Source organism: Medicago sativa, chromosome 1 (assembly GCF_051527215.1).
Source record: "Medicago sativa cultivar Bolivia chromosome 1, Bolivia_mono, whole genome shotgun sequence".
NCBI lineage: Eukaryota > Viridiplantae > Streptophyta > Magnoliopsida > Fabales > Fabaceae > Medicago > Medicago sativa.
This window is the reverse complement of record NC_140749.1, coordinates 77,901,687-77,916,865: the sequence shown is the minus strand read 5'-3', so window position 1 is coordinate 77,916,865 and position 15,179 is coordinate 77,901,687. Positions and strand designations below refer to the sequence as shown.

At 33.6% G+C, this 15,179-nt stretch overlaps 3 protein-coding genes across 3 annotated transcripts; 2 read left to right on the top strand and 1 right to left on the bottom strand.

Moving 5' to 3' along the window:
• Positions 1-1,422: 1,422 nt before the first annotated feature.
• On the top strand, positions 1,423-6,159 carry LOC146957710 (E3 ubiquitin-protein ligase SP1-like). The gene is made up of 11 exons (XM_085738411.1): positions 1,423-1,754; positions 1,873-1,925; positions 2,836-2,954; positions 3,072-3,167; positions 3,528-3,665; positions 3,793-3,858; positions 4,386-4,498; positions 4,572-4,682; positions 4,837-4,880; positions 4,961-5,063; positions 5,580-6,159. The coding sequence occupies exons 1-11, from the start codon at positions 1,675-1,677 to the stop codon at positions 5,680-5,682; spliced, it is 1,026 nt and encodes a 341-aa protein (XP_085594537.1). The 5' UTR covers positions 1,423-1,674; the 3' UTR covers positions 5,683-6,159.
• Positions 6,160-6,305: 146 nt separating this feature from the next.
• On the top strand, positions 6,306-8,508 carry LOC146957709 (uncharacterized). Its single transcript, XM_085738425.1, has one exon. The coding sequence runs from the start codon at positions 7,631-7,633 to the stop codon at positions 8,282-8,284; it is 654 nt and encodes a 217-aa protein (XP_085594551.1). The 5' UTR covers positions 6,306-7,630; the 3' UTR covers positions 8,285-8,508.
• A 1,261-nt stretch (positions 8,509-9,769) lies between these two features.
• LOC146957708 (protein FAR-RED IMPAIRED RESPONSE 1-like) lies at positions 9,770-13,045 on the bottom strand. The gene is made up of 5 exons (XM_085738401.1): positions 12,812-13,045; positions 10,517-12,669; positions 10,342-10,407; positions 10,199-10,255; positions 9,770-10,112 (listed from the first exon to the last, which is right to left on the bottom strand). Coding segments are annotated over exons 1-5 (2,313 nt in total). The 5' UTR covers positions 12,813-13,045; the 3' UTR covers positions 9,770-10,076.
• Positions 13,046-15,179: the final 2,134 nt, after the last annotated feature.

The following is a 15,179-nucleotide window of genomic DNA, read 5'->3' as shown; positions in this document are numbered from 1 at the left end:
CCACTTCCGTAACTTTTACCACTAAGCCACAACCATTTTTTTGAAATATTGTTGCTTATAAAATCGATATGTAAGGCCTTTTTTTAAGCCACTATCACCTTGGTGGTTCCTTTTCCAATAGCAGTTACTTTTTTATTATTGGCGGTTCCTTTTATATTTTTTCCAATTACTACATAGCAGTGCCTTATTTATTTATTTTTTTCCTTTCGTCACCGCATAACAACATCTTTTCATTATTCTTTTTTTTTTCTTTTCTGTAAGCACATATCAGTTTCATATATTATTTTTTTGGTGCAAACTTTTGTCTATTATTTTCTTTTGATTACAATGTTCACTATGAATTATCATTTTAATTGTGTTGATATCCACCTTTGATTACTTGCGCTAAATGATACTTATATATGAAACTTTATAAAACCTGTGCATCGTACGGGTTAGAGTCTAGTTATAAAATAAAACTGAAGCAAATAATTAGGTTAAATAAAATTTGTAAAATTACACACACGCAAGGAAGTACAATAAAAAAATGTAGAGAAACGGTCTTTATTTTATTTTTTTATTTTTCTTTAAAGGAGAAACGGTCTTTATATTGTTCACCTATAATGAAAATATCATCTACATACACAACGTGATAAGTTTGTTCACGATGAACTGTAAAGAATACAAAATGGCCTGCCTCACCAAAAAAAACATGTCAAATTATTTAATATTTTCACTGCACTGTCAACATCGATTTAAACGAGTTAAATATTAAATATATAACAGAGATCCTTCAAAAATAAATATATAAAAAAGATGACTCATATACTCAAAACCTTAAATTTTTAGATCGGATATAGTGTGGGTAATATTTAGCTCATTGTTCTTCTTGACACTCCTCTCGACTTTCCAATAAGTTTCAATCAAGAATCATATAAGCATTTTACATGTTACCATGGCGACATGAGTTTAGTTTTATGCTGAACACTACATGAGAAAGTTATATGCTAGCTTAACTGCATAACATATAACATAAATGAATAAAAAGATGAATTAACATTGCAAAGATAAAAAAAGATAATAAAAATCTGAAATAAGTATTTTACATGTAAAAGAATAAATTAATTTTTTTTAACTCAAGAACAATATAAAATTAACTTTTTCTTCTTTAATTTTTTTTTTTAAATCAAGTTTGCCACGAACACAACTACGACAAATAATCTTTCGACATTCTTCTTTTAAAATAGTTAATGAAATGTCGCAACAAATTCTCGAATGTATGATATGTTCAATGCTTAGAATCCTAAACTTCGATTAAATCAATATTTTAGTTAAAAATAAGAAGGATTTTGGGTAGGATGAGATTGATTTTTTGTGGAGGATCCCCCTAACACGCGGGCAAGCAGAGTCACACATTTCTCTTGTAATTCTATTCTTTCTTTTGTCCTTTCCTTCACCTTCCTTCTTGCATCAAATTCCTTCACCTTCCTTTTGTCCTAATTCCTTTTCCATTTTCCAATTAATCAAACTATTATTAGTTATTACTATTGTCGTAAATTTTTTTATCTTATCTTATAAATCTAAATCATCGTAAATACTAGTATCTTCTTTTTCTCATCAACTCAAAACCCTGTTTATCGTTTTCAATTCAAACGAAAAAAATATGTGTCTGTGAGCTTAGTGTTGTTGTTGAAGATGGCGATGGTTCCATGGCGTGGCATCGGTTGTTGTTTGAGTGCTGCTGCTCTTTGCCTTCTCGGTAGAACCACTGGCAGGTAGTTTTCACCTCAATCGCCTATTTTTTGTTCCATTTCATAACATAGTTCAATGTTTTTTTCTGTCTTCTATGATGATAACAATTATTGTTTTTTTTTTTTTTTTAATTTTGTGTAGGGATGTTGATATTCTTAAATCTGTTAACCGGGTTAATCAGCTGAGGGAGCTAGGTTTGTGTTTTTTTCAGCAACTGAAACTTATGTTGTTCTTTGATTTATTTTTTTATTTTTTTCAGATGCTAAGCGAGTTTAAATTGTAGTATTGTTGTGTTGAACTTTGTAGCACCGATGTGCTCGATGTTCGATAGGTGTCAGTGTTACATTCAATTATGCCATTTTTTTTTTCAAATTATTACTGGTGTCAACGTGTCAGTGTTGTGTTTGTGATAATGCTTCATAGGTGTTGAATAACATGATTCCAGTTACTGGTATTCAAACATAATTATTTTTGTTTACTTTTACCGCCGGGTTTCATTTCTGATGTCTTGTGTGGTTATTTCGTATTTTAAAGAAAGATTGCCGGTTAAACTGGTTGAAGAAAGTACTTTTCTGCATGTTTAAAATTTACAATCTTTCTTTCCATGTTGATGATACTGCCTGTTCAATTGGTAGCTTAATTGCATACAAATTGAAATTGTTTTCTGAACTTACAGCATATCATTTTCTTAAGTTTGTTTTGTTTTTGAGTGGTAGCTACTTGCGGCCAAATGTTGGTTGCATCTGGCTGAAATTGTTGGTTGTCTTTCACATAAACATTATTTGTGTTGTTTGACAATAATCAATTGGCATAAACATTGACCTTTGTCGATGAGATTTTTGCGGCAATTTTTTGTTATAATCATTTTGGTAACAGATTTTTCACCTTACAATCTTTGTACGCATGTTGGCCTCCTTAATATGTACTACTGAATTGTAAGGCTTGTTATTAAAATAAAATTGATGTGTGCTTAGCTGTGAAGAAAATAGAGATTAGATGCACTTTAGCTGTGTTATGGTTAACTACCTGGTATTGGTAAGTAGTGATGCAATCTGTACTGTTGTGGTTTCTTTCTGGTCATGCTTGGGATTTTTGTTTTTTCAGCACAACTGTTGGATGAAGAAATATTGCCCTTGGTTGTTGCAATTTCTGGAAGAGCGGGTTCTGAAACTCCAATTAGCTGCGAGTTCAGTGGTTTAAGAGGTGTTATACTTGAAGAAACAGTATGTATACTTCATTTCTGAAAAGCATGAATAATCTCTCCTCTTATAAGGATGTTGCTTATCTCATTTTAGCCCTTTACAACTAACACTGAACCTGTTTTACAATTTTCTTTTTAGGCAGAGCAACATTTTCTCAAACACAATGATGCTGGTTCCTGGATACAAGATTCTGCGTTAATGCAATCCAGGAGTAACGAAGTTCCTTGGTATCTGGTGTGTAGTTTCTCTCTTTTCTACTGCAGTTGTTGTTGGTTATCTGGATGATGCGATACAAAACACTCCCCTTCTTAAAGTCAATATTTAAGCTTCTGAACTGAACACTCCCCTTTTGGAGTTAGAAAAGGAAAATGATAATAAAAAACAATATTATTTGTGAATATTTTTTTTTTTTGAAGAAGCTAAACTAGCCCACCCAAATTGACACCGGAGAGAATCGAACTTGAGACCTCGAGGAGGAGCACACTCCCAGGTCCCAACCCAATACCACCAGGCCAACCCAAGTGGGTTTATTTGTGAATATATATTCTATGAGTGGAAATTAAATTCATTTGAAATAATTATTTAATGTGTTAGGATGATGGAACTGGTCGTGTGCGTGTAGTTGGAGCTCAGGGTGCTACTGGTTTTGTATTGCCTGTTGCACGTGAGACATTTGAAGAGTCAGGTCGGTCACTTGTACGCGGAACATTGGATTATCTACAAGGTCTAAAGGTGGGAGTGTTGATACTTGGCAGAACACCATTCAATCCCTGCCTCTCACCCTGCAAAATATTAACAAAAAAATTGAAGCATTTAGACGGTTTTTTGTAAACTGACATGATTGAAATTTTATTTTCAGATGCTTGGAGTTAAAAGAATTGAACGGGTACTTCCAGTTGGAACTTCCTTGACTGTTGTCGGTGAGGTAATCTAATTAGTTTCAGATATATAGCTAGTTACTTTCTCAAGGATGTCATATATTACAGAATTTCATTGTAATTGGCATTAGCAATATCACGGAGTAGATAGGTAATGGTGCAAGATATACCAGGTTACTGGCTGGAACAATAATTTCAATAAACATATGCTTCTATGATATATATGGTGCAGATTTTACATGGGAAGGGCTTCTTGTATTGATTACTGTTTACTCCAAGTGAAATGAACTCCATGTTATGAATTATCAAACTCTGATCATAGTCATTGCTGTTTCTCACAAAATGAAATGCATTACAGTATATGATATTATAAACAAAGTCTTTCTGAATAAAATAATAAAATTCTTTGTTCCAAAGAAAATGTCCACGAGAACTGCTTTATATTTTTATATGAGGTCTTACTTCCTACATTCAATTTATCAACTCTGGTGCGTTTTTGTCTCTACTAATGTTAAATAATATTTTGCTGTTTCAAACCTTATTTAAAATAATAACTCTTAAACTGTATGATCAGGCTGCTAAAGACGATGTCGGAACCATTCGAATTCAGCGACCCTCCAAAGGGCCATTTTATGTCTCTCCCAAAACAATTGACGAACTCATTGCAAATCTTGGGAGATGGGCGAGGTTGCTTTACTTTATATTTGCTTATCGTATGTTTTTGCCTACATGGTTTTTATTGACTAAATTATTTTATTAGGTGGTATAAGTGCACCTCTGCGGGTTTGACAGTGTTGGGTGTTTATATGATAGCCAATCATGCTATTCGATACATCATGGAAAGACGACGTCGCAACGAATTGGAAAAAAGGTACACATCACCGGATACAAAACTGAATACCATTGAATGCCTTTCAATTTGGAAGACAAATTTACAGTGTAATTTATGAACAATGCCTATGCATATGATTCCACTCTATTTTACGTTACCTCACACCTTTAATAATCTGAACAATTTTATGCAGGGTTCTCGCTGCAGCTGCTAAGATATCTGGACAAGATAATGGAGGTATATTGCAATGGTTATACAATATTTAAGTTTGCAATGGCTGTTTCAACAACTACCTGAAATTTATGATTCTGTCTCAGGTGAAATGGATGACAGTTTATCAGATGGTGCTAAAAGGGAACGTGCAATGCCAAATTTGTGTGTAATATGCCTCGAGCAGGAATATAATTCTGTTTTTGTTCCGTAAGCTCTCAATCTTATCCTCTTATCTACATACTGTAATGTCATGCTGTTACAGGAAGCAGTGGCACTGAAAATAACAAGCATGCTTCCATATATGTTAATCTCTGCCCCTATTATCCATTTTCTTTACCACTTCCATTGATATAGAATATCTCATTACCATTTCTTTCTTATGATCTTTATTGACTATTATCAAACATGAAGAAAAGTTGCTTATTCATCGTAATCGAATCAAAAAAAAAAACATCATGCAACATATATTGCCATAACTGTCTATTGGCTATATTTCAACTTTAAATTCAGTCTGTTTTACATGCAAGAAAAAAAAAGTCTGACTTAGCAGGAAATTTGTGAACTGATCTAACACTGTTACTTGTATTGCATGTGGATACTTACAGATACAAACATGCCTGCTAAAACCACTTGAACTAAGTTGTTCAAAGCCCCTCTAGTAGAGCTATCTATTTGATTTCTCATTCCAGGTATATGTCCCTAAGATTTATATTGTGATGTCAGGTGTGGGCATATGTGCTGCTGTACAGCTTGCTCTTCGCACTTGACCAGTTGTCCTCTTTGCCGGAGACAGATAGAGAAGGCGGTAAAGACTTTCCGTCATTGAGTATTGAGCATACATAAACTGACATAAGAATGAGGATTTATGCGTTATGAATCCAACAGTAACAATTTGGTCAATTGCGATCATATAATTATGCAAGTTTTCATCTATCATCTTTGTCTACGAGCAATATCAAAATCGACGACTTTCAAATAAGCATCAAGATGGTGACCTACTGTTGGTTCTTTTGGCATCTTAAATTGTAAATATTTACTATCCAAACTAGGTGCATGTTACTCCAATTCCCATATATGGTATCTTCTAAGTTTTTGTTTACTGTTCTGACACAAGATGTAACTTCCGTGGATTTCTTTAAATTATATTATGCATTTAGCAAACACATTTTGTTAATGTGACCGACCCGACTTGTTCTTCATTCCTTGTAGGTATGCACTTCTTATTGGCTCATTTCAATTCCTTGTAATTTCTATTTTGATAAATTAGTCTACTCCTCATAAATAGAGTATATTTTGGGTTATATATGTTATTGTCCCTTGTAGTTGTAGCCTTGATGAATTTCGGTTTTGGTTTTTGTTAAATTTTTTTATTTTGAAGGGATTAAAACAAGACAAATTTTATAAAGTCTTGCATCATATAAATGTTAGTTTTTAGTTTTTACTATTAGATCAATAAATCTCTCAATTAAATTAAATGAGAAATTATGACTTTGACCAAACAGTGAAAAAGATACTCATGCATGGTGCAAGACCATTTTGTTTGTGCATGTTAGACAAAGCTTGAAAACCAAATTAATTTTTTTTATGGTGATAAAATCTAAAATTAGCTCATTTTATAGATCAAAAATAAATTTAACCCTTATATTTGTTTTTGACAGAAGAAATACTATTTTTCTATTGATACTGTAAGATAATTTATTTTTTTTTGAGAAAGAGATAGGTGCTTTTTTTGTAAGTGGGAAATTAGGAAATATTTGCTGTGAGAACGAAGAAGTACAACTATAATTTAGATCAATTATTAGGAGTGTTTTGATTTAGCACTCTAATGAATGGTCTCTGTTGAAACGGCTTCACAAATTGAAATTCCCTTCTGCGTTGGCAAATCAAATCGTAAGATTATAACCAGCTACAGCATATTTATAGATGCCACCTGCAAGATTTGGTAGCATTTTCATCACTATTGTGCATCTTTGAATTAGCGTGTTAAATCTAAAAATTATCAATTAACTGATATGTTTGTTTATTAATCCATTTCAGCATGACAAGTCATAGTGCACAATTTTAATAAGTACAATGTATTTGTATTGGTACAGTATAAATACAATGTCTATCATCACGTTTCTTGTATAGGAAGCCTACGTAAAACAAGATTCTTGCAACTTGGTTTTGTTTAACTATGAGTCTTTGCTGAATCCTATACCATCCATGATCACCTCTGTAAAGTCCTCGTGTCAAGTTTCATTTACCACCCTTCTTTTTTCAATGAACAAAAATGTGCCAAACATGTCTCTCTTTAGTGTGATGATTGGTTTATTCGTTGGATTCAGAGATCTAATTGGATGATATTGGGGACAAAGAAAGTGAGAATTGATCCTTGCCATGAAAATTAAGAAAAAGTAACCTCATTAGTGGTTGTTAGGAATCTTATCCATATGGAATTTATTTACTATTGATTCATTGAAATGTATGAATTTCCTAAGTGAGTAAAGTGTAAAATAAGAAAATTAAGGAATCAATCAAAGGGAAGTTTATCTTGAGAATACAAGTTAAACATTTGTTAATGTAAAAAATACACAGTTTTCTCAAACAAACTTGCTTTTTTTATTCTTTAACCAATGTTGTAAGGCCATTGTTAGCATTCTCATTTTCAAAAGATTCTTTCCTTTTCACACTTGGATAACCACTATATAGCAAACGATCTTCTGCAACTCTTGCAGTGTTCTCCACCCCATAATCTTTTTCTTAGGTTTAGCCTCTTTTGAGTAAACAATTCAATGGAAAACAACAACAACAGTTCATCAAATTCTTCTGTGTGCACTAAAATCCGTCATGCCTTTGCAAGCAGTCCTGCTCTCCGAGCCATTCAACGAATCTCAAGCTTCAATCAAGAACACAAACATGTCACCAATGGTTCAAATTCTCCCCCAAAGGCTAATAGTGTCAAAACCAAACCACATCAAAAGCCTCAAACAGAAACATCATCGGAAGTAATTCCTATCAAGTTTGATTATTCAACACCTACGTACAAACAGAATGGAAACTCATCAGCAGTTTCAAGTGTAGCAAAAGGTGCACCAACTCATGTTGGAAATTCGGAAAGAACAAAAGCTTCTGCCAAGAGTGAATTACCTCAAGCACAACATGTTCCCAAGAAAGCAGTGGCACAAAATGGTAATCAACACGGTAAGGAATCAATGGATATTAATGAAACTTTCAAAGAGTACATTCAACGTGCTAAGAAAAAAATCAGAACTGTTTCGAATATTGGCCGCGGTCAAAACAACCCTGCAGCTGCACCAGATCATGAGGTTCATCACGGTACTACTACTAGTGGCAAAAATGAAAGCCTTGAAGAGCATTTTCAGGACTTTATTCATCGCGCTAAGAAGAAGATCAGAGCCACAACAATGGTTGGAAGAAGAAATTAAGGATATGGTTATTGAAATGAGGAGTGTCACAAGAATGTTCATTAATGAGCTGGTGTTGGTGAAGTATTGTGTTATGTAACTATTATCTAATCTAGGTGGCTGAGTGCAGATAAAAATAAGGTCATAGTCTGTTGTGGTTTGCAAGCTTAATATTTATTTCATATCTCATATTTGTGCTAAATTTGTAGAATTGAACTTTTAATTCAACGAGTGGATTTGTGAAATTTAATGTCTATAATATGATATGTTAATATTGGATGGAGTAATTCTGCCAAGAGTTACAGCTAGAGTGATTTGATACCCTTATATATATGTTGACATCTTAATCTAACGTCTATATTATATAATGCCCACTTCAAAGGGACGACATCTTGTTTCTCTTTTTAAGAAGTACAAATTCTCTTTTTGCATATCATTGTCTCATCTCTTTACAATAAGTTAGAGCCAAAAAAAAAAAAAAATATTAGCAATTTTTCCAGGATCCTGCAAAGAAATAATTTGCTGAGCAGAATTATCACTTCATATTGTCTCTAGAGTAGAAATAAATTTTGCATTCTTTTCCAGACATGCTTTTAATTTTCTTTTTATTATAAAAAATGGTGTTAATAACAGGTGGTCTCTTTTAACAAGATAAAATATTTTATACCATCTAAGGTCCCTTCTCTTTAGTACAGTATAACATGGACGACAGTCACATTGTGCATCAAAAATAGCAAACAAGTCATTCTTACTTTGTATACCCCAAGCACGCACACCTACTTGGCTTGGCATGCATGTTCTCATTTTCCTTTCCATGACCTGTTTTCTACCAACTAGACACAAAATCCATTTATGGAGAAGGCGTCGGAATGCAATATATCTTCATTGTAATAAAATTGTGCTCTCCCCAAGAGGCAATCTCATGTTGAAACTATATAATAGAATGAACTGAAAATATTTGTTGCAGTTAAAACCAATGGAACATTGTACTATACTACTGTAGAGCTTGGGTGCTACTCCCTCCGTCCCATATTACTTGACCTATTTAGAATATTTGCACTATTCATGTACCATGCTTTGACTCTATTTTTCAACTAATATATAAAAACAAAATATAGCATATAAGATGTTGTTAGATTCGTCTCGATTAATATTTTCAAAATATCAAATTTTCGTAATTTTTTCTACTAGATTATTAAAGAAATTTAAGTTTAAAATTGTGCATTGGCATACGTGACAGAGTCAACCAGGTCAAGTAATATGAGAAATTTGTCAAAACTCTATGGAGAGTTAGATGCAGAATTCCAAAGGAGATGTTCAAATTTTGATTAAAGAGGTCAAATCTCCCAGTGATCCCAAAAATATTTGAAAGAAGCAACTTCATGGGTCAATAAAGGACAAGTCAAATATCCATAAGAGGAATACAACTATAATTCCACATTGCGGAGTTCAAAGGAGACATTCTCTCGTGATTCATAAGCAGTATAAGTGTATAACCATCAAGTATTTTAGGAACAGTTACCCAATGCTATTATAAGTGTAAATACGTAAGCTAGAACTTTTGTGCGGGCAATGTACAAATTGCCCTTGTATTTACATTGCTGTAATATTAGAGTGTTAAATGTAAAGATAGGAAATACTGTGTAGCCTACAAGTTTCAATACGATTAATAATCAAACATCAACAACATCAAAATCGTTCTAGATTTATCTACTTAAATGGTAAAAGAAATAGCTAAATATATGCAAAGCAGTCCACTTTGTTTAACAGCAGCTATAACCACCATGTCCAGAGTAGTGGTTGGTCTATGTCTTTACGAGGATGGTTGATCATTCTTATGGTGTTGTGCCTGCAAAAAGAACACATGGGCAAACATATTACTGATTTCATATTAAAATTTGACCATGTTACCACAAGAAATAATCAAATAAATACCTGTAAAAGTTCAGAACAGGAAATATTCTGGTTTATGATTTGAGGACAATATGGAACCTACGAAACAGATGTTTTATCAGTTATTTCCACAATGTAAATGTTCAAATAAAAATAAAGAGCACCAGGTTCTATATTTTCATCACCTGGTTTACATCACTAAGATGTTCTTCATCATCAGTTTCTTGAAGAATAGGTGTACACAATGAGCCCTGCCATAAAAAACCCAAAATCAGACATTTATTTATGCTATAACACACACGTGCGCGCATAAGTCTTGTGTTTAAATAGAGAAAATAAATTTGTGGATTTCAAGATCACCTCTTCTTGACTTTGATCGTTTTTATTTTCCTTGCTGTTCTTTGGAGTTTTGTGTCTTGCAAGCTTCTTCTTTAAAATTTGATCAACATTAGATGTCTTCCTTTTTGAAAGAGGATGCCCATTACTGAGAGTTACAGTTGGATCAACAATCCTAGTCACGTGGTTTGGAGTTGAAGTATGTTCTTGTGTAATCCTGGAGGATGGCTCTTTAGAAGATAACACGGTTTTCAAGTCCTTGATCCTGTTCATCACTTTCTGTAAATCATCTTCAGAATTTATCATAGTAGAAGCAACTTCATAAAAGGCATCACATGCCATATTAACACGTTGCAATTCTTCAAAACCATGTTTCATCAATGTATATCTCCGCTTTACATACTTCCTCCACCGTGGCAAAATATAAAAAGACGGCATTGAATCTGTTTTGCCAATGAGCTTAAGCACACAAAGAATGTGTCTACATAAAATTCCTTTAAACTCAAATAAGCAACACGTGCACTGCAATTTGAAGTCCTTTTCATTGAAACATACCTTAAACACCACGTCTTTAATTTTCTCTTTTACTTTCTTATTTTCAGTAACAGAGAATATAGAATTCAAGTCCTCCAATCTTTCAAAGCTAGTATTACAATACATCATAGAAGAGACCTCTACTTGAAATTCTATAAATTTGGCAATGGTAAATGCTTTCTGGAAATGGACTTCAAAGCCAAAATGACTCACACAAGCAATTGTTGAGTTAAATGAATCAAAATCCGCCATGCTTTCCTTTTCGATTTTATCATTCAATGCATCGTCATACTGTTCCACAAACCGCTTCAATGTTGTCTTTGAGTTAACATACCCATCAAAAAATGAGTCTATACTTTCATTCCGTTGTGCAGTCGACATTCCAGCCCAAAATGTGTCTTTCACATACACAGGAACCCAACGGTGCCGCTCATCAAATAACCATTTTAACCATTCATTATCATGTAGGTTATAATGTTCTATCATATTTCCCCACCTCTCCATGAAATCACTTTTGCTCAGAGAGTCATATACCACATCCTGCAAAAGTGTTTTGATAGACTCATTACGAGAGTATTTACCCAACATTTCTGGAACCTTCTTCATTATATGCCACAAGCACCATCGATGACGAGCTTTAGGAAAGGCAACCTCAATTGCATTTTTCATTGCTTTATCATCTTCGGTAATTATGCCATTTGGAGCATGTCCATGCATACATTCTAACCATCTTGTGAACAACCAAGTAAGAGTTTTAGCATCCACGTTCGACAATATTGCACACCCCAATAAAATAGTCTGACCATGATGGTTCACTCCAACAACGGGGACCAATGGCAAGTCATACTTATTTGTTAAATAAGTGGTGTCCAAAGTTATGACTTCACCAAAATATTCATATGCAGCCCTACATCTCGCATCTGCCCAAAATAAATTTTGTATATTCCTTTTATCATCCATACCCATTGCACAATAAAATTGACTATTTTGCTTTTGCATTCTATGAAAAAAGCTATGAATTGCATCAACATCTCCTCTCCCAAGTCTTAGCCGTCTTACTTTCTGCACAGAATTTCTACAATCATTTTCTCCAGAAGTAAGATTCCCACACCCATTCATCTCAACACCCACAGATTGAAGATTTCTACCAACATTAATCCCACCTTGATCATTAAGTTCTGAATTCCTCTCTACATGAGTCCCCGAACTCTCATCCAATCTAAAATACCGTCCTCTGGTTTGACCAAGTTCATGATTATGTTCAATAACAATTCTTGAAATGGTACTAGATCCATCTAAAGCTACACAAGCATTCAACCTAGCCCTACACTGTGTTTTCGAGGTAAGATATTGCTTCGAAGGATTCTTCGAAGTACTCACATACCTTCTTGCACAATTACATGCTAGAGTAAAATACTTCTTTCCATCATCTGCATTTTTTGAACTTATTTTTGTAACTCCAAAACCTACACGATTAGCGTAATTCATGTAATACCTAATAACTTCTTCTTCAGACCTAAATGTCATCCCAGTTCTAGGTTCTTCATCTTCACTAACAACAATAGCAGCTGCAAATTTATCATCATTTCTTTTATTTGCTTCACTTTTTTCAACTTTATCACAAGATGCAACTATTTCTTCCACTAAATACAATAAATTAAAAAAAAAAAAAAACTTAAATTAATCAACTAAACAAATAAAACAAAAACAAAAATTTAACAATCAATGTGCAGAATTTTGTCTCTTATGATATGAAGGATCAATTAATAGACAAATTATACTTACTGATTTAAAGCGAACACATTCGTCTGAAGAAGAATTAGGGCACAGAAACGATTTGGCGGCAAAAGGATTCTTCGAACGCTACGGTGGTGGTTGAGGAAGCAGAAAAAAGTGGTGACGAGACGGTTATGGAATTGCGAAGCGATGAAAACGGTGCGATTTGCAGAAATGGTGAAGAAGGGTTTCGTAGAAGAGTAGAGAACGTGGGTTCGTGAGGTTACGATTTACCCGATTCGTGCACTTCGTGCCCGTGCGTTTCGGTATTTTTTTTGTCGAAACGTAGTTACGATGGGCCATGAAAACGTGGGTTTTAGTTTGGGCTGAATCTAAGCTCGGTATTTTGTGCAAAAAAATGCTCTTTAGGCAGATCTAGTTTGCTATCAGGCGCCCCAAAATTACTCTTTTACTACCATTCGCACTAGTGAACGATAGTTAATTGTCGTTCTCCTCCACGGAACTTAACTTCAGCTCGTGAATTTTTCAGGAAAACCAATTTACAAACTTTGTGTGTTGTGAGTGTTGTGTTTGAATTCATCATTGGGTGTGATTGTCTATAAACATTGTATTTTTATTTTTCAAGCATTTCAAGAGCATGGTGAAATCAAGGAAGGGTATGTGATTTATGATAAAGTCACAAGAACATTGCATTGATATGGATATATCACTTATAAACATATGATATCAGCTCATAATGCATTAAGTGCACCTATATATAGGGGTGTTCAAATCCAAACCAATACAATTAAAACCGCAACCCGATCGGAAAAAAAATTAAAAACGCACAAAATCGAATATTATTGGATGTGTTTGGATGACATTTTGTGAAAAACCGCTCGGATTGTATCGGATTTTGGGTTGATTTTTCAAAACCGAACCGCATACAAAAACTTTAATACATATTTCCATTTTTATAAGTATAATATATTATGTTAAGCTATTTTTTTTCTTTTTAATTCTTTTAATACTACGTATGAGTTTAATTTAATCAATTTTGTTTCTATTTCTTATGTTTTAAAGATAATCAATCATTGTTATTCCGTACTATTAATTTTATAAATCATATGTTATATTTTGTATCGAACCTATTATTTTATCATATTTTTATAAGATTATTATTAATAAAAAAAATTAAAATTTGTAATTTGGACATCCAAAAACAGATCCAAATTAAACCGCATTAATTTGGATCGGATCAGATTGTTTTTTTTTAAATTAATCATCCAAAACTGAACCGAACCGCGTATAATTTTATCTTTGGATCAGATGAGTTTTTGGTTCAAAACTGATCTAAACCGGACCGCGAACACCCCTACCTACACATGCATGATCGCAAATGGTCTTCCATATTCTGAGTGACGTGAACCAAACACGTGCATGATGACACACTAAACACGTCCATGATGAATGCAAACATATCAATCACACCACATAAAGTTTGTGAATTGGTTTTCCTAAACAAGCCATGAACGACAGTTAAGTGTTGTAGGGGAGAACACGAACGACAATTGACTACCATAGACAGCGAACAAAAGTTAATTGTTTTTGGAGGTAAAAGGGTAATTTTGGGGGTGCCTGAGAGTAAACCAAGCAGTTTAAAGAGAAATTTTCTGTGTGCGGTCGGTTTTTGTTGGGCCTTGCCCGGTCTTTCCCCAATAGAATTAGAGGATTGCTTCATACGCCCCCTGCATTGTTTAAAATTTAGTGAAAACATTCATTGGAAGCTAGCTTCCGATTGTAAGCAAAAAAAACTATATAAAGATATGTTCTAGCAGGTTGATCATTTCAGAGGTGCTAAACCAGCCTTCATACAATGATGCTTTTTGGAAAGAAAAAAACTACTACTATACATATTTGATTGGGAGCATTTTTTCGCCCCAAGATTCTTAACTAATGAATCCCTTTGGGTTTTTCTATCCAAGTGTAAGGGAAATATCGTTTCTCGCCTAGATTTATCTGTATGAGTATGAGAAAAATTGCTTATTTTTCTCATCCGAAGTTGTAAATTTGGAGTGTGTGTGATTTTTAAACAAAATAGTGAGACATAAAAGGGAAATGGATCATATCATACACATATCTCTTTAATATGGGATGACATAAAATCTATATAAAAAAATAGCATTTAGAGAGAGAGAGAGAGAGCCGGTTTTATGGGAGTATTTTTTTGGGTTTTCTTCACGTCTTTTGCAAGTCATGGCATAAATTTTAAACTAAAAATCAAACCAATTGTTGTTAAAGGAGAAAAGTGAGCAACATCTAAAATTAAGGAAGACTGAAATACTAACAAATGGTATCAATCTTGACCCTTGTCAATCAAGTTTGTACATCTCGAAAAACTGAAAAGAGAAATGGTGCATGCAAGATATTCAAGGTT

Bases quoted from the DNA above. Each gene is read 5' to 3' on its own strand.
- LOC146957709 (XM_085738425.1), top strand. From the start codon at position 7,631: ATGGAAAACAACAACAACAGTTCATCAAATTCTTCTGTGTGCACTAAA.
- LOC146957710 (XM_085738411.1), top strand. From the start codon at position 1,675: ATGGCGATGGTTCCATGGCGTGGCATCGGTTGTTGTTTGAGTGCTGCT. The intron at 3,168-3,527 runs GTGTGTAGTTTC...TTAATGTGTTAG, and splicing joins ACGAAGTTCCTTGGTATCTG to GATGATGGAACTGGTCGTGT. The intron at 5,064-5,579 runs GTAAGCTCTCAA...TTGTGATGTCAG, and splicing joins TATAATTCTGTTTTTGTTCC to GTGTGGGCATATGTGCTGCT.
- LOC146957708 (XM_085738401.1), bottom strand. The intron at 10,408-10,516 runs GTGATCTTGAAA...TTTTTATGGCAG, and splicing joins ACGATCAAAGTCAAGAAGAG to GGCTCATTGTGTACACCTAT. The intron at 10,113-10,198 runs GTATTTATTTGA...TTCTTTTTGCAG, and splicing joins CCTGTTCTGAACTTTTACAG to GCACAACACCATAAGAATGA.